Source organism: Centruroides vittatus, unplaced genomic scaffold, assembly GCF_030686945.1.
Source record: "Centruroides vittatus isolate TY-2023 unplaced genomic scaffold, ASM3068694v2 contig_112, whole genome shotgun sequence".
Classification (NCBI taxonomy): domain Eukaryota; kingdom Metazoa; phylum Arthropoda; class Arachnida; order Scorpiones; family Buthidae; genus Centruroides; species Centruroides vittatus.
In genome coordinates, this window is record NW_027120721.1 from 54,677 (window position 1) to 74,490 (window position 19,814).

At 35.4% G+C, this 19,814-nt stretch overlaps 3 protein-coding genes and 2 long non-coding RNA genes across 5 annotated transcripts in view; 2 read left to right on the plus strand and 3 right to left on the minus strand.

The window, feature by feature from the left end:
- Positions 1 to 19,814, plus strand: part of LOC136977873 (uncharacterized) — a 124,912-nt gene that overhangs the window by 16,399 nt on the left and 88,699 nt on the right. The window lies entirely within an intron of this gene.
- Positions 946 to 18,693, plus strand: LOC136977834 (uncharacterized). The gene is made up of 2 exons (XM_067273424.1): positions 946 to 3,472; positions 16,017 to 18,693. The coding sequence occupies exons 1-2, from the start codon at positions 1,082 to 1,084 to the stop codon at positions 18,462 to 18,464; spliced, it is 4,839 nt and encodes a 1,612-aa protein (XP_067129525.1). The 5' UTR covers positions 946 to 1,081; the 3' UTR covers positions 18,465 to 18,693.
- On the minus strand, positions 8,471 to 9,818 carry LOC136977865 (uncharacterized). Its single transcript, XR_010881138.1, has 2 exons — positions 8,870 to 9,818; positions 8,471 to 8,793 (listed from the first exon to the last, which is right to left on the minus strand). It is a non-coding gene; the product is annotated as an uncharacterized lncRNA (long non-coding RNA).
- Positions 10,329 to 10,840, minus strand: LOC136977860 (uncharacterized). The gene is made up of 3 exons (XR_010881135.1): positions 10,766 to 10,840; positions 10,623 to 10,689; positions 10,329 to 10,553 (listed from the first exon to the last, which is right to left on the minus strand). It is a non-coding gene; the product is annotated as an uncharacterized lncRNA (long non-coding RNA).
- On the minus strand, positions 10,911 to 14,039 carry LOC136977852 (uncharacterized). Its single transcript, XM_067273440.1, has 5 exons — positions 13,916 to 14,039; positions 13,784 to 13,846; positions 12,304 to 12,477; positions 11,706 to 11,955; positions 10,911 to 10,953 (listed from the first exon to the last, which is right to left on the minus strand). The coding sequence occupies exons 1-4, from the start codon at positions 13,937 to 13,939 to the stop codon at positions 11,863 to 11,865; spliced, it is 354 nt and encodes a 117-aa protein (XP_067129541.1). The 5' UTR covers positions 13,940 to 14,039; the 3' UTR covers positions 10,911 to 10,953; positions 11,706 to 11,862.

The window sequence follows — 19,814 nt, forward strand, 5'->3', positions numbered from 1 at the left end:
TTTTCAAATGTAATAAACTGTTTAAAATAATGTAACGGTTACTAATAATTCAGACATAGAACGGATGTTGATGTTTTGTAACTAGTAAAACAATGCAGTTAAGAGGTCCGAAGAGTTTGACAGGCTGCGTCCGGACTCCACCAATCAGACACAGCGATTCGGATGCAACCTGTTAAAATTCTCAGCGACTTTTCTGTCTTTCGATCCCACCGTCTCCATATTTACTTGCCATGCTCTACCTGAAAATAATAAATAAGTAACTCCTATTGTTTCACACACCCTGGAATACCCTGTATAACAGTTCCTGTAAAAACATTTCAATTTAACAGAAAAATTCTATTCTTTTGTAGAGGTTTAACGTGGGACTGTGACGAGTAACGTCACCGTCTTACATTAAACCACTACAAAATAATGGAATTTAAATGAAATCCCACTACAAAACTGCACGAATAATCCGCCATTTTCTGCTAACGGATGAATGAAATCAACGGTTATACTAATTCAATCATCTATCTTTTGATCTCCATTTTGTGAACAATAAGTTTTTTAACAGAATATGACGTTAAATTCTTAAAAATTTAAAGTTTTATTTTCTTCCATCGAAAGTAAAAATGACTACGTAAAAATTTCTTACATGACTAATTAAATAACAGGAAATTTCAGATGAACAAATAGCAATTGGCAATTTCCCTCACTGGAATTTCCTCTTCCTCCATTTCCTGTTACAACAATAAAAACGCGTTAAAATACTCCCAATTAATGTAACTTTTTACAAATAAAATATTGAAATATTTCAAAAAACTTGTAATACTTTATTATAATAACATTTTTTTCACAATTATCAAAGGGTAAATATTTATACAGATCTCTAACGTTACTATCTTACCCACGTGATTAAACCGGTGTTTACTTTTAGTGATGCAACACTTCGTCTTTATATAATTGTAAAAGTAACAGGATGTGATTTGTGAATTATTTTACATCAGTCCGGATTTTGGTGGCTTACAAAAGGTAACATTAAGTTAATGTTTAGCTAGTTAAAGTGTATTGTTGTGTTCGAAAAACAAGACTATTCGAGTTAATGAGGTTACTTATCTTAATACAGCTACTGAACGTAGCGTACGGTTGCTTGGACTTCTGGAAAAAATGGACAGGATATCGATGCAGTACTTCGATAGACATCAACTCCGAAATCAGATGCTACATGACAGAGAAGCTGTCTTACGCTCAAATTTATCACAATTATTTCTTTGTGTTTTGTAAAAACGAAACTATTTATGGGCAGTTAATGCGGTGTTTAGAAGCTAACAGTACAAATTACGTTAGTATCAATGATTGTTATATGTCGGAGTTTGACGTGGGACAATTTGTGTCTGGTGTGAAAGTCGTCGACGTCCTCGTTAACCGCGAGTCGATTGTTATGAATAATTTTGCTAGTGCAACGTTTAATGATATTCCCACTCTAAAAACAATAACGTTGATTGGTTTAAGGACTTCGGGCGTGTTAAATGTGACGTTTGGAAATGTTCCTTCCGTCGTGTATCTCAACATCGAGAATTCCGAGTTTAGGACCTTTATGCCGAGCCCCTTCCAAAATTTATCCAGTCTTTCAACATTAAGTCTGACGAATGGAGTTTTAGAAACGCTACCGAGCCAAGTATTTCGGGGACTTTATAATTTGAATAGACTAAACCTGAGCAACAATCAGATAAAAGAAATCGATTCGCTCCTGCTCAAGAATCTCACTCAATTGCAAGTTTTGGATTTATCCGGAAATAAACTGACAAATTTACCGAGTGATTTGCTCTCCGATCTGTCGAATTTGATCTCATTTGCCGTTTACAAGAATAGATTGACTGCACTTCCTGATAATTTATTCGCTGCCTGCTCAAAATTAGAGTATTTTTTTGTAAGTCATAATCAGATAGGACAGTTTCCTTCTGGATTCTTTGCCGGTTTGCGAAATTTGAAATATTTCTTTGCTATGAACTGCAGTTTAACGCACTTGGAAAGGGGAATATTTTCTGACGCAACAAACTTAAGGGCAGTCGTTCTTACAACCAATCAAATTGTCAATTTACCGCCTGATCTTTTTAAAAATAGCAAGAATTTAGAAGAGTTTTTCATAGGAGTAAATAAAATACAATACCTTCCTCCGGGCATCTTCGATGATCTGATTAATTTGCAACACATCCAGTTAAGTGTTAATCAATTGCGAACTCTTCCCAAGAATATTTTTCAGAATTTATCGTCTTTAGAAGTTCTTGATTTGGGTTTCAATCTCCTCACTCACTTACCCGAAGACGTCTTCCTTCCACTTATTAATTTACGAGTCCTCGACATATCTCGTAGTTTTTTCGTTAGACTTTCCGCTAAACATCCTTTCGGCAGAAGTAAGCATTTGACTAAGATTTCTGCCAAATTTTCAAATTTCGTGGCCTGGCCAATGATAAATTGGACGGAACACCACAGCTTGACTTTCGTTGATTTCTCTAGAAGTAATTTTAATAACGTCACATTACCGCTGCGTACTCCTAACCGAGCCATCGTTGACCTGTCCGACAGCAATATAAGGACCATATACATCGATACACATGAATACGGATCTAATTTCCCTACTTATGATTTGAGGAACAGCAACATTACTTGCGATTGCAATCTTCGTCAATTTGTCGACTTTCTGAACGTAAATTTGGAGACGGCAGCCCAAATTTTTCCAAATCTTACCAATTTAGAGTGCTACGAGAAGAAGAAAAAGTTACTCGATATTACGACGACGTATCGCATGTGTCCTGTAACGAAAGATTGCCCCGTAGATTGCGAATGCTTCCAGGACTTCGAAGGGATTTTAGTAAATTGTTCTCGAAAAGACATGAGAGATATGCCCGAAATTCTTATCGAAAATGCTACTGTTGTGGATCTTACGCATAACAGAATTTCAAATGTGGATCCACAGTTGTGTAGGAATGTCACCCATTTATACTTGAGCGACAATTCCTTAACTTCCATCGATAATTTACCACCGACTATCACTTATCTTTCCTTAAACAGAAATCAATTAACTCGATTGCCTCCGTCCTTAATGTATCGGATTGATAATTGGAATGAGTTTAAAATCTTGTTAGCGGGAAACAACTGGAGCTGTGGTTGTGATTCTCTGTTTACCAAGGATTGGCTAATTAGAAATAAACACAAGATACTGGACTTCGCTAATGTTTCTTGCAGGATTGGTTCCGATTTATCGAGCTTTGTCCAAGTTATATCAACGGATAAATGCAAGGAGGAAGTGATTTATTTTACAGCATGGAAAATTGCACTCGTATGTATCAGTTTGATTGTCTTTGTCCTCGTACTATTAATTGTTGTAATTGTTAATGTCCGTCGTTTGAAAAGAATTATTAATAATTCGGAAAATAGATCGAACAATGCCGTGGCTTTATACTTTATAAACCGGCGAGAAGAAAATGTAGAAGTAAGATGAGCACTGGCGGTTGTACTATGAAACTAATGGAGCTTAACCTTCGGGGCTCCTAATTCCGGAGGCACCCGAAGTGAGTTTATTTCTGGATGTTGCCCTAGAATTACTGATTGCAAAGGAGCTCTGTAACAGGCTATCAAAAATGTAGATCCGCCAATGAAGACGAGTGCATTTTTCTTTAACTAAAATGAATATGAAAATGTTTTGTAGTGTTTGACATATTGTGTCGTAACGTATATCGGAATGGTCGCATAACTAAAGTCACTTGGGATTGTCTGATTGAGGAGTCAGTGTGACGTTTGTAACAAATACTAAAATAAGTTTTATATAATTGTATAGGCTTACAAGTGTCCACAACTCACAAAGATAACACGAACTATGTAACAGCAGGGCCGCCAGAGAGAATCCTGCTGTTACATATTTCGTGAGGGGACGGCAGAGGCAGCAAATTGTCCTGAGTCCTAGAGAAATTAGGGGGTGTCCTTATACAATGGTTTTGTTTTCTTTTATTGCTACAGAGTCCCAAATATGCATTTCGCCCCGACTCCGCGTTACCGTCTGGATGACCTTTTATAACTGATAATAAAAGTATTTGTTGAATAAAGTAATGGTTTACACACTGACTCGAATTATTAATACCTAAGATCACATTTGTGAATTGTGCGTTACGAAGTAAATTGTGTATTTAAATCATACTCTGGAAGTGGCGAAGTTGTTTCATATTCTCGGAATAATAAAATAAAACATTATTTTCCAAATTAAATGAAGTAATTTAACTTCTTTCATAGTCCAACAATTATTTAATTCAATAAAAATATATCTCTGAACAGCAAATGAGAGGAACAGAGAAACTAGCCGTTGTTTGTAGGTCATTTTGTACGAATTTCACGAAGAAATGTTTCTGAGAAGATGGCCATCTTTCAGAGGTGATTGTTATCGAAGGTTCGAATGTATGCGTGTATGTAGAACTACAAGAAAATATAACAATTTACATTGTAAAATTTAATTAAAATATTTTATTTAACTTTTAAATGATTCATTTAACAAGTTGGTTATATGGTTTTATTCGTATAAGGCAACGCGACACAGGGCCAATCTGCCGAGGGGAATGCCTCCCGGGAGGTCTTTTATGGGAAAATGCCCCTATATTAAATGTTACTAATGTGTTGAAAACCCGTAAAACTTCACGTAGCCAGCCAGTTGGCGGGGTGCGAACCCAAGATCAAAGTATAAATATTATTTTTCTTTTAACCCTCGGGGTGCCTGGTGAAGAAATTTTCGCCAAGCGCCTGGTGGGGTCCCACAGACCCCAAAATAAAACACTACATTATATTGCTTGTAAAGATAATTTCAATGTTATGTTATGATATATATACAATAGGTTTATTAAGACATATTTAGAATAAACCAATCATTGATTTACGTGAAATATTTATTCACACGACTACATAATAAAAAACATCAACTTTTTTTGTTGTAACAAAAATATTAACTTTGTTTCTCTAGAAATCAGGATGTAATCTCATTATAATTTAAGTATTTTGGGTTCATTTTAATCGCACTTAATATAATTATCTGTTAAACCATAAAAATTAAGCTTCTTCAGTTAAAATTTGAAATTGAGAATTCCGGCATTTTTCCCATAGGAATTTCGCATGTCCCATGCAAATATATCTGGATCATTTTTTACAGACGCTCAGTAGCTGCTTAAACGTTTATCTACTGACAACGTAAACGTGTTATAAATCAAGCAAACACAAAAAATACGAATTTTACACAAAAAATATGGTTAATGTTACCCTAGGTCACAAAATGGCGGCGGCTGGATTTTTTCCCCATCCTGGCGACCGTTGTGGGGAAAAATTTTTTTCCTACAGTCGTGACGTCGACGCCTTGGAGAATTTTTCCCTGTTCGGTTTCTTACCTGAGTTCGACGTAGGCGAGTGTCCTGTAACCTCGAAACGGCGACCGTCGTTTGTGTAAATTTGCGACGGTAGAGGGAGCTTTTGAAAATGAGTCGGGCCTTTCAGACCCCACCAGGCACCCCGAGGGTTAACTTCAGGGCCGGCCTTCTCGATAAAGGGGCCCGGGTGCAAGAAACTATCTGGGCCCAAATGTTTATCTAAAATAAAAAAATTTACAAACACGAACATATATTAATGCATGTTTATTTAAAGCGTGATTTTGTTCTTGCTAATACATTAATTACTTCAGAAAAATTACAATTTTTTGCAATTTCTTTTTCGATGCTTAATATAGCAAGTGCATTTAAGCGTTCTGCACACATGCTGGATCGAAGATAATTCTTTATTAATTTTAATTTGCTGAAAGAGCGCTCAGCACTTGCTATAGTAACTGGCAACGTAAAGAAAAGTTTTAATACAGTTAATACATTTAGAAATAACTCATTATAATTATTATTTAGTATGTATTGCAATATATCTTGTGCGTTATTTACATCCCTTTCATTCAAAATCAAATCCCGTAGCAAACCAATTTCCTGGATTAGGTTTTCATCTACATCTTTGTTATAAAAATTGACAAAGTTTTTGGAACATTTTTCTAATTCATGTTTTTCTAAGGTTTTCATATCAGTGATTAATTTGAAATCAGAAATAATATTTGGTATACTTTTAAATCTATCTTCTATTTGTACAATAACCGTATCAATTAGAGTGTTAAAAAAATAACATCTAAATTCCTCTACCGGGTTTTCTATAACTTCATCTTCTGCTATTTCGGAATATAACCTTTTTCTTTTTCGTATTCGTTTTTCAGGAAAATGTTCTGAAGTATTTAAATTACGTGCTAGCACTTTTGCTTCGTCTAAAAATGTGTTAAATTTTGTTCTTAAATTTTGGATTTCAGTTTTAATTTTATTGACTAAATTAAAAGCCGACTCAAGAATAATTGTTTTTGCTTGAAATAGTATATTGATTGCGTTGATTTTAGACAACATTGCAAACCATACTACTAAACATAAAATAAATGGCATTTCTTGTATTGAATCCAATAGACTTTTAGCTTCGGATACCGCTGTATTATCGTTACTTACATAAATAAATTCTTCTAGGGCATTACAAGTTTGTTCAAACTGTGTATACACTGCTTTAACCGAATCTATTTTGGCTTCCCAACGAGTGTCACATAATGGTTTAAGAGTAATGTTTAAATGTTTTTGTAGAATTTCCCATCTCTTTGTAGATGCAGAAAATAAGCAATATAAACGTTGCAATATCCCAAAAAAATTTTTACAATATATACTGCTGGAAGCGGCATCACAAATTAATAAATTAAAAGAGTGTGATAGGCAAGGCACATATATTGCCTGAGGGTTTAGAGCAATTATTCTAGATTGTACACCTTTATATTTTCCTTTCATGTTGCTACCGTTGTCGTATCCCTGCCCTCTGCAATTCAAAATATCTAAATCAAGCTCACTTAATGTTTTCAATAGAGTTTTTGCTAGTCCTTCTCCAGTCACATCAGTTGCTTCAATAAACCTTATAAATGACTCATTTATAATTAATCTTTTCTCTTCAAAATTTACATACCTAATAATAACTGAAGTTTGTTCCTTATGGGAAATATCAGGAGTACAATCCATTTGGACACTATAGTATGTGGCTGCTTTTATATCGTTTTTAATTTTGTTAAGGACTTCATCTCCTAACGCAGAAATAATTTGTTCTTGTGATCTATGTGCTAAATGATGCACAATTCTATTTTTCGAATTTTTTATTCTGTTTATATGATCCATTAACACAGAGTCGTATTTACTTAAAAATTCGATTAAACTTAAAAAATTTCCATTATTAGGCGTTCCTATTATTTCATGGGTTCCTCGAAGTGGAAGATTATTACATGCTAAAAATAGAATCACATCTACAATTCTTTGAAATAGTAATTTAAGTCGTTCCGTTTCCTTATTTATATTAACTTGATTAGTTTCATCAATAGTCGAACATAAATTTAGTCGTTTTAGTAATTCTTTCCAAGCAATAAACGAATTAAAGTGACAACTAGAACGCTCATGATCTTGAATTACAGTTGACAGCTTTCTCCAGTTACTATAGCCACCTATAAACCGTGTAGATTGTTCATTTCCTCTTCTTTTAGAAAATAGTATACAACAAAAACAAAATACCGAGTCTTGCGTTTTTGAATAAATTAACCAGCTGCGAAGCTGGGTTTCACCATTTGGCATTTTTTTAAAGTAGTACGTAGTGGAAAATGACCTACCTTCATCATTCTTAGCAAAAACTCCTTTGTGTTGTACAGGTCCGGTTTTAACACAAAACATTCGAAACTTATCAGTTATAATACTTGGCCATAAATCTGGATCACTTATGTTCATTTGATCATATTCGTTATTGTCATTTTCGACGTTATTTTCTGATTCGATCATATTTGTATAAACATGCGGTTCTTCAACGAATTTCACAGTTTCAACATTTTCATTGCAAGACTGTGTAGTTTGTGCGGAACTTTCTTCTCCAGTTGAAGCTTGAACTGTAACTTCTGAAGTCGAAACAATTTCATTGCTGGAATTACTTCGTAGCCAAGAAAACAGATCTACTTGTGATTTCTTGAAATTTAGCTTTTCTACTTTTTTCTTTTCTGCTAATTTTCTTTTTTGACACCCAGAGGGATATTTCCTTGGCATGGACATGATTAGATGTAACAATAATTAAACGTTTTGTAGTATGACACGTCTTTCTTTCTCGTGCTGAACTCGAACTCTCACAACTTCTCGGAGGCTCCTTGTAAAGTATTGATCTTTTAGCAGAGTGGGAACAAAAGAAGCGCGACCTTGTCAATTGGACCCACGTGCGGTCGGGTAATACCACTTGTAAGGTCAACACCTTACAGAGGGAAAACAAAGGAAGCGCCGGCTTTGTCAATAGGACCCACCTGTAGGCTGTAGTCAGACCGAAAGTTCCAGAAATAAGACAGACAAAAAAAGATAGAAGAAATTATAAAAGAAACATTAAAACTACGATTATATACCAGGGGCGTGCCGTGACATTTGATGATAGGGAAGCTGTGTTTCTGTAAGAAGCCGACATCCAGGGGCAATCAGTCAATTGCGCGTCAGTGATGGTCTAGGCTCCATTCGTATCGTTTATTCGATAAGCCAGTAAAAACCGTAGACTTCTCTAAATGCATTTTTAATATCACGATTACATTCCGAATCGCTAGCCACGATATAAGGGCTACAATTAAAAGTAAAATAATAAAAACTTACTCGGTGAAATAAAATATGTGGTGGATGTACTGGTACATACAAAATATTCTTCAATTATATGAATATACTTTTAAAGAAAATTATAATTAAATATAGCTTTGCAAAGAAACGTACAGTACATAAAGATATAAAATATTCTTTACTTTTAAAATTTTAAAACAATGTACTTAGTCAAATAGCTCCCTACCAGTGGCTAATGGATGGAATCGAAGACGGTTGCAGAGGACTGCCAAATCCCCAGGGTGCTGATACCGGTCAATGTCAAATACCTCTTTTGTCGCATCACTAGTATATCTCAAAGGACGCGACAGGGCTGTTGTAAATTTTAAACGTTTCTCACCATAGCCGTAAAAATCTAAATATGTTAAACTTAAAAGTCATTTGTTTTCTAACTAATTCGTTTTAGGACCAGGTGTTGTCCACGGAAATTTCCAAAATTTACAACTTTTCGGTCACTCTCGTCGAATTGGAAAAATTTGTCTTTATTACATCTAATACAATATTTCGAAGAAATCAGTCCCCACTATACTCGGCTGTATATTGGTTCGGTTAAGCTTTTGTTTAAGTAATATTCCGGCTCTTTCATCGGGGTTTTGTTTATGTCTCCAATTCCCTAATCGCTTAATTATTTAACTACTTCTTAAGTAGAAATAAGTCGAAACCGGTTACTTTCTACTCGAATATTTGTAGTATCGGGAAAAAAGTGGAAAGACAAATTTTTATGACAAACGAATACATAAATCGTATAATTTTATATGGCCGACGGCCACAGTATTATTTTCATTTCTTAACGCGGGCTATATGGTTTTGAAATTTTTTTTAAAAAGTCGAATTTAGGTGGGGATCCTCGGGAGTTCCCCGAATCAAATAACAAAAACTAAACATTCGCATCATCGAGAATTAGTTTAAAGATTGTCGAAATTCAGAGATCTACAATAATAATGTTTACGATAAAATGTACTTTTCGTCATACTGATAACGATAGGAATATTGTCAAGTTTTCGTGTGCATTCTTGATAATGTTGGGGCCCCCTCAATCGCGGGGCCCCGGTGCGTAGCATCCGCCGCACCCCCCGATGGCCGGCCCTGTGTGTAGCTTCCATCAGCTAAACCGGCTGAGTTGGTGCTCTGTAAATGATGGCCGAGTGGTTCAGCCTACCGCTCTGGTGGAGCGAGGCTCGAATTCGAGCGAATAACTCCAAAAATTTTTCAAGCGCAATTTGTCTTGGATGTGTCAGGCTTTGTTCCTCACCCTTGGCTATGGCCGTTGTAAGGCGTGTAAAAAGCGTCATATTTCCGACAGGACAGAAAAAGTCGAAAATAATAAAAAGATTAGTTTCAAATGTATCTCGTGTATTGTGCTGGTTTAAGTGGTGGAGTTAGATTGAACTGATGGGAAATGAAATGCAACAACACATGGGCGATCAGCGAAAGGAAACCTTCAAAAACGACTTTCTAAGGGAAACTGGCCCCTATTTAGATACTAAACATGTGAAGATACCCCCAAAAAAACTCCAGTTGATCATGCGCGACCTAGAGACTATCAGTTTTTGGTAATCTGGGCACACGACCACTAGTGGACACAAAAGCTAAGAGCAGATGATTATTTAAATATTGAATACTCACTTCGGTTATTCTGATGTCTTTCAATAAAAATAATCGACACAAATTAATATGGTTTTCAATTGTAGGAGCAGTCGAACGATCCTTTTGCGCTTTAAATTCATAATTAATTACCAAAGATCCTCGAGATATGATCTTGTCTGCTTTAAAAAATACCGTCATCGCATTTTCAGTGTCTCCGGTATTTCGAAGAAATGATAATTCCTTGTTGTTTAGTGAAACAGTTAGATGGTTATCAAAAATAAAATATAGAATTATTGTAATTTTCGTTACTTTAATAGGAATTTCGGCCGAAGAAATGAAATTATCTCTTGATTCCATACTCTTACATCTAAATATTCTGTCCAAACGTATGAAGTTGTGTTATCAAATGAAAATGTATGTTTAAGGATTACTAACTAATTAAAAGATTTTACTTTCTGATGAAAGATTTCCTGTTCACATTTTTTGCTGTCGAATCCTTTTTCTTCCTGAAAATTAATTTTATTAAATGATTTATATTAAATTAAATTATATTCAAGAGTAAATATATTTGGAATATCAACTATTGTTTTCGACTTACCAGAGTTGGATTGTTAAAGTCCTTTCGTTGGAAACATTCTCTCTGCGAATAATTTAATATAAGTATGTTTTATGTTTTTGGGTATTAATAGTACTGTTTACAATTGTATTGGATTAAGTCAGGTGTCCCCAAAGTTTTTAAGAGGAAAGCCACATTACTAATTCCGACAACAGCAGCTGGTCGGAGCGATTTTCAATTTACATATATATGTGTGTCTGTGTGATGACACACTCACATAGTATATGCAAATTGAAATAATAATAATCATAGAACTTTATTGAAAATTAAGAAAATACATTATAAGTATTATGAGAAAGTATTTTTTATAATCGTGATTTAATTTTAATTGTCTAGAAGCAACACGGGTCAATAAATCCTCGTCTCGAGTCATAGTTTGCGATTCCTGAACTAAGTCAACTCAATGCGTAGGCGATCTGCCAAGGGGGTTCTTCACAGTATGATTTTCACTGAGAAACTGGCCACTGTTTTGGTGTTATACACGTGAAGGAAATACGGAAAAATTAACATAAGACTAGCAAGAAATTACCAGCGTTTGGCGGTTTCAAAGAGTGGCTTTTAACTGATATCCTTCGCGAGATCGGCCAGTAGGAGCGGTCGGATGGCGTAGGACGAAGACAGAAGGCCCAGGATGTCGATCGTCCGGATACCAAAGAATGGTAGGCTGGTGTATTGACCACCATCTCCACCCGACAGCTTTCGTATGCATTTACGAGAACTTTATAAATATGCAATTAATGTAGAAATAGTTTACGAATTGTGAACGGAATATTTACAGAAGCAAAGTTTCCTTGCAAGAAGGACAGTCATTAGTTTTCGGGATTTTTGCGATTTTCTTTTCTTTGGGATTGATCCAAACAATGCAGTAAGAACTTATTTCCTCATCTGAATAAGATTATTCCCAATCAAGTAAATGTAATAGGAAATCGTTAATTATATGCAGATTATTTCAAACTCACTTTGAGTTTTGTCCGATTTCAATAAGTCAGCGGAAACGATAGTAAGTTTTAGCCCAATGACCGGTTTCTATGGGAGAACACAACTAAATATAATCGTTTACTATGCAGGATAGTCATAAAGTAACTTGACCAACTAACGACGATCTCGGGAGCGAGGAGTACATTGAAACTTTTGCAGGATAAGTATAGGATAACATAGGAGTAAAACAAGTTTTTCCAGTTTCCAGTACAAACACCAGAAATTCATGAAACCACGAGATTTTGCATAACGGAAAAAGCATAAGGCGTTAGAGAGATGTGTACTTATCCCGCGAAACTTTCAATGGATTCCTCGCTTTTAGTTGGTCAAGTGACTCTGACCACCCATTAAATCAATATGTTTATCATTTAGAAGTGAAAATTTCTGCGGCTTTACCTTCCACTGTGATAAAGTTTCTTTTATTTTTTTCCATTTATTTTTCTCTGTCGGCGGTAATAAAATTTTATTTAGATAAAGGAATAATTCTTCTTTTGTACACGGACATAAATCATGTGGTCTTCCAATATAATTATTCGCTATGCTGAGGCAAATGGAATATGTTTGCCATAGCTGAAAGAAAATAAATTTTGTAAATTCAATCGTTTCCAGTTAAAATTAAAGTTATTGTTGTGCAGTCAGGCTGATCGCTGCACGATACTAACAAGGAGACACAAAGTTTTCACGTCCTGAACTTTGCTGAAATTTTAATAATTTTAATTTCTTTTTTGTTTGTTAAATTATGGCAACGCGACACTTTGGCGATCTGCCTAGGGGAGATGCCTTCCTGGAGGTCTTTTCAAGGGAAACTGGCCTCTATTTAGGCGTTACAGACGTGGAGAAAACCCGGAAAACTCCACGTGGCCAGCCCGTCCGAGCGAGGCGCGAACTCACGACCGAACTACCAGTGTTCAGGGTACGAATTTAATGCCTGTTAGTACACCTCTTCCACTAATGCACGGTAATGTAAACTACTGTTAATTGGCACGAGTTATGTTACGTGCATTAGTGGAAAAGGTGTATTAACAGGTATTAAAATTTCAGCAGAGTCTAGGATTTGAAAGCTTTGATGTCTCTGAAATATTATTTTATATAAAACATGAAAGGTAATATACATGTAAGCAGGAAATTGGACATACAAAAATTATAACTAGAAGAAGTAGAATGAAAGATTTGGTTTAATAGGATAACGAAATGCAACACGTGGGCATTTGTGCCTTCCTGGAGAACTTTATACGGGTAACTGATCTCTATTTGGAGTTAGACATGTGAAGGAAACCGGGAAAGCTGTATGTAGATGAGGCACGAATTTGATAAACAGTGTTCAGTGGTTTCATCTACTCAGCTATTGGTGGGTAGGAGAACAAAAGAACAATGCACACCATTCTGTAAAATTAATGAAAGGAAAGAAAAATTGTATTCTGGACGAACTACTGTAGGTAAGGCTAGGAAAGAAGAGACGTTTGCTGTCATCAATCAACAAAGCAGAAATGATGTCACTAGTTGATGGTTGCGGTTTCGTTTTTACCAGCAGCTTGCCACGTCGAGTTTTCCTGATTTTTTCACGCATCTAACAATGAAATAGGTGGCAGCTTTTCATGAAATATTTTCGGGAGGGACACACCTTGGCAGATAGCCCATGTAATGGGTTATCTTCCCCCGTCAATTCAGTCCAACCTAATCCACATATGGTACTTAATAGCAGAGACAGACAGACAAAGCTTGACCGCATACATAACGCTCTTATTTTGAGCGCTTTCATTCAGAAATTAGCGAATTAGTAATAGATATGCGAAGAGGCCCTTTTAATGTCCGCAAAGGAAAAAGAATTTTAAATAAATAAATAAACTTATGGTCATTAATAACAATCATTGCCTACTTTAGAGTATTTTTCCAACTTCTCCAGGAATATATCCATTTTTTCGGAGTAGTCAGATGACTCCTGTTTAAAGTGAAAATGCATTTAAGTTTTAAACAATATATTAACATTTAATTTTAGAAGAGTATTTACCAGGGATATTCTTCGTGTATTCATCGCGAAAACTATTCATAAGCAATTAATTCTTAATTTTTATTGTTAATATAATACACAAATTGCCAGTTATAACAATAACTTCTGATAACGTGACTTAATTATTTATTAATAATGGATATAAAGTGTTATTAATTAATACATTTAATTTTAATTGTTATATTTTTTCAAATTACAGTATATTAATATATAATAACTTGAGTTGTGGAATGATTTTTTCATTCCTGTTTTAATCTGGTGCATTCTGAAATCTTTTCGAGTATTCTCTCCCGAGCCTTTTTTCAAGCCAGTGGTGAGTTTGGACAGGCCAACAGACCATCTTCTATCTCCTCCCCTCGCCTTTTACTATCAAAATTTAATAGCATCAATGACTCTAATACACAAACCACTCTGCAACGTTCCAGAAATTTTCGACAAAAGGCAAAGGAGTTAAGCTTCAAAGAGGGTGAACAAAATCGTACCCCCCACACGCATACACACTAACATCCGTACATACAGAAAGCCCCTGAATTATTTTGCATATTTCGAAAATAAAGGAAATAAAACATGAATAACAAGTTAATGAGAGTTTTGAATCAAATATAATCCCTAGATTCTGGTCTCTATCAACAATTTCCAATCTTCGATCATCAATAAAAAAGGCTTTGCATGTTGGTGGTCTCACCAGACTATAGATCATTATTTTAGTCTCGCTAGAGTTTATTTGTAAATTTAACTTCTTAAGTAAGGAGTTAAGTTTATCAATATTGCATTGTAATGAATGACGACGGCTATTTACGAGTTTAATATCATCGGCGTGTGTATTTATGAACTAAGAAGTTAAATTGTTACAAAACGTTTAGTTATGTAAAAAAACAGAACAGCCGAAAGAGATGTGTCAACTCCACCATGTCTCATTTTATCTGACATAGACCCTTCCAGTTCATGCTGACTTATGTCTACTTTTTAAATTAAAACCATAAATATCTCTTCGGGGAAGCAAATCGCCTTAGAAGAGTCGATTCGCTTTCCCGAAGAAAAATATTTATGGTTTTAATTTAAATTCAAGTTTTCAAATGTAATAAACTGTTTAAAATAATGTAACGGTTACTAATAATTCAGACATAGAACGGATGTTGATGTTTTGTAACTAGTAAAACAATGCAGTTAAGAGGTCCGAAGAGTTTGACAGGCTGCGTCCGGACTCCACCAATCAGACACAGCGATTCGGTGCACCTGTTAAAATTCTCAGCGACTTTTCTGTCTTTCGATCCCACCGTCTCCATATTTACTTGCCATGCTCTACCTGTAAAATAATAAATAAGTAACTCCTATTGTTTCACACACCCTGGAATACCCTGTATAACAGTTCCTGTAAAAACATTTCAATTTAACAGAAAAATTCTATTCTTTTGTAGAGGTTTAACGTGGGACTGTGACGAGTAACGTCACCGTCTTACATTAAACCACTACAAAATAATGGAATTTAAATGAAATCCCACTACAAAACTGCACGAATAATCCGCCATTTTCTGCTAACGGATGAATGAAATCAACGGTTATACTAATTCAATCATCTATCTTTTGATCTCCATTTTGTGAACAATAAGTTTTTTAACAGAATATGACGTTAAATTCTTAAAAATTTAAAGTTTTATTTTCTTCCATCGAAAGTAAAAATGACTACGTAAAAATTTCTTCCATGACTAATTAAATAACAGGAAATTTCAGATGAACAAATAGCAATTGGCAATTTCCCTCACTGGAATTTCCTCTTCCTCCATTTCCTGTTACAACAATAAAAACGCGTTAAAATACTCCCAATTAATGTAACTTTTTACAAATAAAATATTGAAATATTTCAAAAAACTTGTAATACTTTATTATAATAACATTTTTTTCACAATTATCAAAGGGTAAATATTTATACAGATCTCTAACGTTACTATCTTACCCACGTGATTAAACCGGTGTTTACTTTTAGTGATGCAACACTTCGTCTTTATATAATTGTAAAAGTAACAGGATGTGATTTGTGAATTATTTTACATCAGTCCGGATTTTGGTGGCTTACAAAAGGTAACATTAAGTTAATGTTTAGCTAGTTAAAGTGTATTGTTGTGTTCGAAAAACAAGACTATTCGAGTTAATGAGGTTACTTATCTTAATACAGCTACTGAACGTAGCGTACGGTTGCTTGGACTTCTGGAAAAAATGGACAGGATATCGATGCAGTACTTCGAAAGACATCAACTCCGAAATCAGATGCTACATGACAGAGAAGCTGTCTTACGCTCAAATTTATCACAATTATTTCTTTGTGTTTTGTAAAAACGAAACTATTTATGGGCAGTTAATGCGGTGTTTAGAAGCTAACAGTACAAATTACGTTAGTATCAATGATTGTTATATGTCGGAGTTTGACGTGGGACAATTTGTGTCTGGTGTGAAAGTCGTCGACGTCCTCGTTAACCGCGAGTCGATTGTTATGAATAATTTTGCTAGTGCAACGTTTAATGATATTCCCACTCTAAAAACAATAACGTTGATTGGTTTAAGGACTTCGGGCGTGTTAAATGTGACGTTTGGAAATGTTCCTTCCGTCGTGTATCTCAACATCGAGAATTCCGAGTTTAGGACCTTTATGCCGAGCCCCTTCCAAAATTTATCCAGTCTTTCAACATTAAGTCTGACGAATGGAGTTTTAGAAACGCTACCGAGCCAAGTATTTCGGGGACTTTATAATTTGAATAGACTAAACCTGAGCAACAATCAGATAAAAGAAATCGATTCGCTCCTGCTCAAGAATCTCACTCAATTGCAAGTTTTGGATTTATCTGGAAATAAACTGACAAATTTACCGAGTGATTTGCTCTCCGATCTGTCGAATTTGATCTCATTTGTAGTTTACAAGAATAGATTGACTGCACTTCCTGATAATTTATTCGCTGCCTGCTCAAAATTAAAGTATTTTTTCGTAGGTGATAATCAGATAGGACAGTTTCCTTCTGGATTCTTCGCCGGTTTGCAAAATTTGAAATATTTCTTTGCTATAAACTGCAGTTTAACGCACTTGGAAGGGGGAATATTTTCTGACGCAACAAACTTAAGGAAAGTCATTCTTACAACCAATCAAATTGTAAATTTACCGCCTGATCTTTTTAAAAATAGCAAGAATTTAGAAGAGTTTTTCATAGGAGTAAATAAAATACAACACCTTCCTCCGGGCATCTTCGATGATCTGATTAATTTGCAACACATCCAGTTAAGTGTTAATCAATTGCGAACTCTTCCCAAGAATATTTTTCAGAATTTATCGTCTTTAGAAGTTCTTGATTTGGGTTCCAATCTCCTCACTCACTTACCCGAAGACGTCTTCCTTCCACTTATTAATTTACGAGTCCTCGACATATCTCGTAGTTCTTTCGTTAGACTTTCCGCTAAACATCCTTTCGGCAGAAGTAAGCATTTGACTAAGATTTCTGCCAAATTTTCAAATTTCGTGGCCTGGCCAATGATAAATTGGACGGAACACCACAGCTTGACTTTCGTTGATTTCTCTAGAAGTAATTTTAATAACGTCACATTACCGCTGCGTACTCCTAACCGAGCCATCGTTGACCTGTCCGACAGCAATATAAGGACCATATACATCGATACACATGAATACGGATCTAATTTCCCTACTTATGATTTGAGGAACAGCAACATTACTTGCGATTGCAATCTTCGTCAATTTGTCGACTTTCTGAACGTAAATTTGGAGACGGCAGCCCAAATTTTTCCAAATCTTACCAATTTAGAGTGCTACGAGAAGAAGAAAAAGTTACTCGATATTACGACGACGTATCGCATGTGTCCTGTAACGAAAGATTGCCCCGTAGATTGCGAATGCTTCCAGGACTTCGAAGGGATTTTAGTAAATTGTTCTCGAAAAGACATGAGAGATATGCCCGAAATTCTTATCGAAAATGCTACTGTTGTGGATCTTACGCATAACAGAATTTCAAATGTGGATCCACAGTTGTGTAGGAATGTCACCCATTTATACTTGAGCGACAATTCCTTAACTTCCATCGATAATTTACCACCGACTATCACTTATCTTTCCTTAAACAGAAATCAATTAACTCGATTGCCTCCGTCCTTAATGTATCGGATTGATAATTGGAATGAGTTTAAAATCTTGTTAGCGGGAAACAACTGGAGCTGTGGTTGTGATTCTCTGTTTACCAAGGATTGGCTAATTAGAAATAAACACAAGATACTGGACTTCGCTAATGTTTCTTGCAGGATTGGTTCCGATTTATCGAGCTTTGTCCAAGTTATATCAACGGATAAATGCAAGGAGGAAGTGATTTATTTTACAGCATGGAAAATTGCACTCGTATGTATCAGTTTGATTGTCTTTGTCCTCGTACTATTAATTGTTGTAATTGTTAATGTCCGTCGTTTGAAAAGAATTATTAATAATTCGGAAAATAGATCGAACAATGCCGTGGCTTTATACTTTATAAACCGGCGAGAAGAAAATGTAGAAGTAAGATGAGCACTGGCGGTTGTACTATGAAACTAATGGAGCTTAACCTTCGGGGCTCCTAATTCCGGAGGCACCCGAAGTGAGTTTATTTCTGGATGTTGCCCTAGAATTACTGATTGCAAAGGAGCTCTGTAACAGGCTATCAAAAATGTAGATCCGCCAATGAAGACGAGTGCATTTTTCTTTAACTAAAATGAATATGAAAATGTTTTGTAGTGTTTGACATATTGTGTCGTAACGTATATCGGAATGGTCGCATAACTAAAGTCACTTGGGATTGTCTGATTGAGGAGTCAGTGTGACGTTTGTAACAAATACTAAAATAAGTTTTATATAATTGTATAGGCTTACAAGTGTCCACAACTCACAAAGATAACACGAACTATGTAACAGCAGGGCCGCCAGAGAGAATCCTGCTGTTACATATTTCGTGAGGGGACGGCAGAGGCAGCAAATTGTCCTGAGTCCTAGAGAAATTAGGGGGTGTCCTTATACAATGGTTTTGTTTTCTTTTATTGCTACAGAGTCCCAAATATGCATTTCGCCCCGACTCCGCGTTACCGTCTGGATGACCTTTTATAACTGATAATAAAAGTATTTGTTGAATAAAGTAATGGTTTACACACTGACTCGAATTATTAATACCTAAGATCACATTTGTGAATTGTGCGTTACGAAGTAAATTGTGTATTTAAATCATACTCTGGAAGTGGCGAAGTTGTTTCATATTCTCGGAATAATAAAATAAAACATTATTTTCCAAATTAAATGAAGTAATTTAACTTCTTTCATAGTCCAACAATTATTTAATTCAATAAAAATATACCTCTGAACAGCAAATGAGAGGAACAGAGAAACTAGCCGTTGTTTGTAGGTTATTTTGTACGAATTTCACGAAGAAATGTTTCTGAGAAGATGGCCATCTTTCAGAGGTGATTGTTATCGAAGGTTCGAATGTATGCGTGTATGTAGAACTACAAGAAAATATAACAATTTACATTGTAAAATTTAATTAAAATATTTTATTTAACTTTTAAATGATTCATTTAACAAGTTGGTTATATGGTTTTATTCGTATAAGGCAACGCGACACAGGGCCAATCTGCCGAGGGGAATGCCTCCCGGGAGGTCTTTTATGGGAAAATGCCCCTATATTAAATGTTACTAATGTGTTGAAAACCCGTAAAACTTCACGTAGCCAGCCAGTTGGCGGGGTGCGAACCCAAGATCAAAGTATAAATATTATTTTTCTTTTAACCCTCGGGGTGCCTGGTGAAGAAATTTTCGCCAAGCGCCTGGTGGGGTCCCACAGACCCCAAAATAAAACACTACATTATATTGCTTGTAAAGATAATTTCA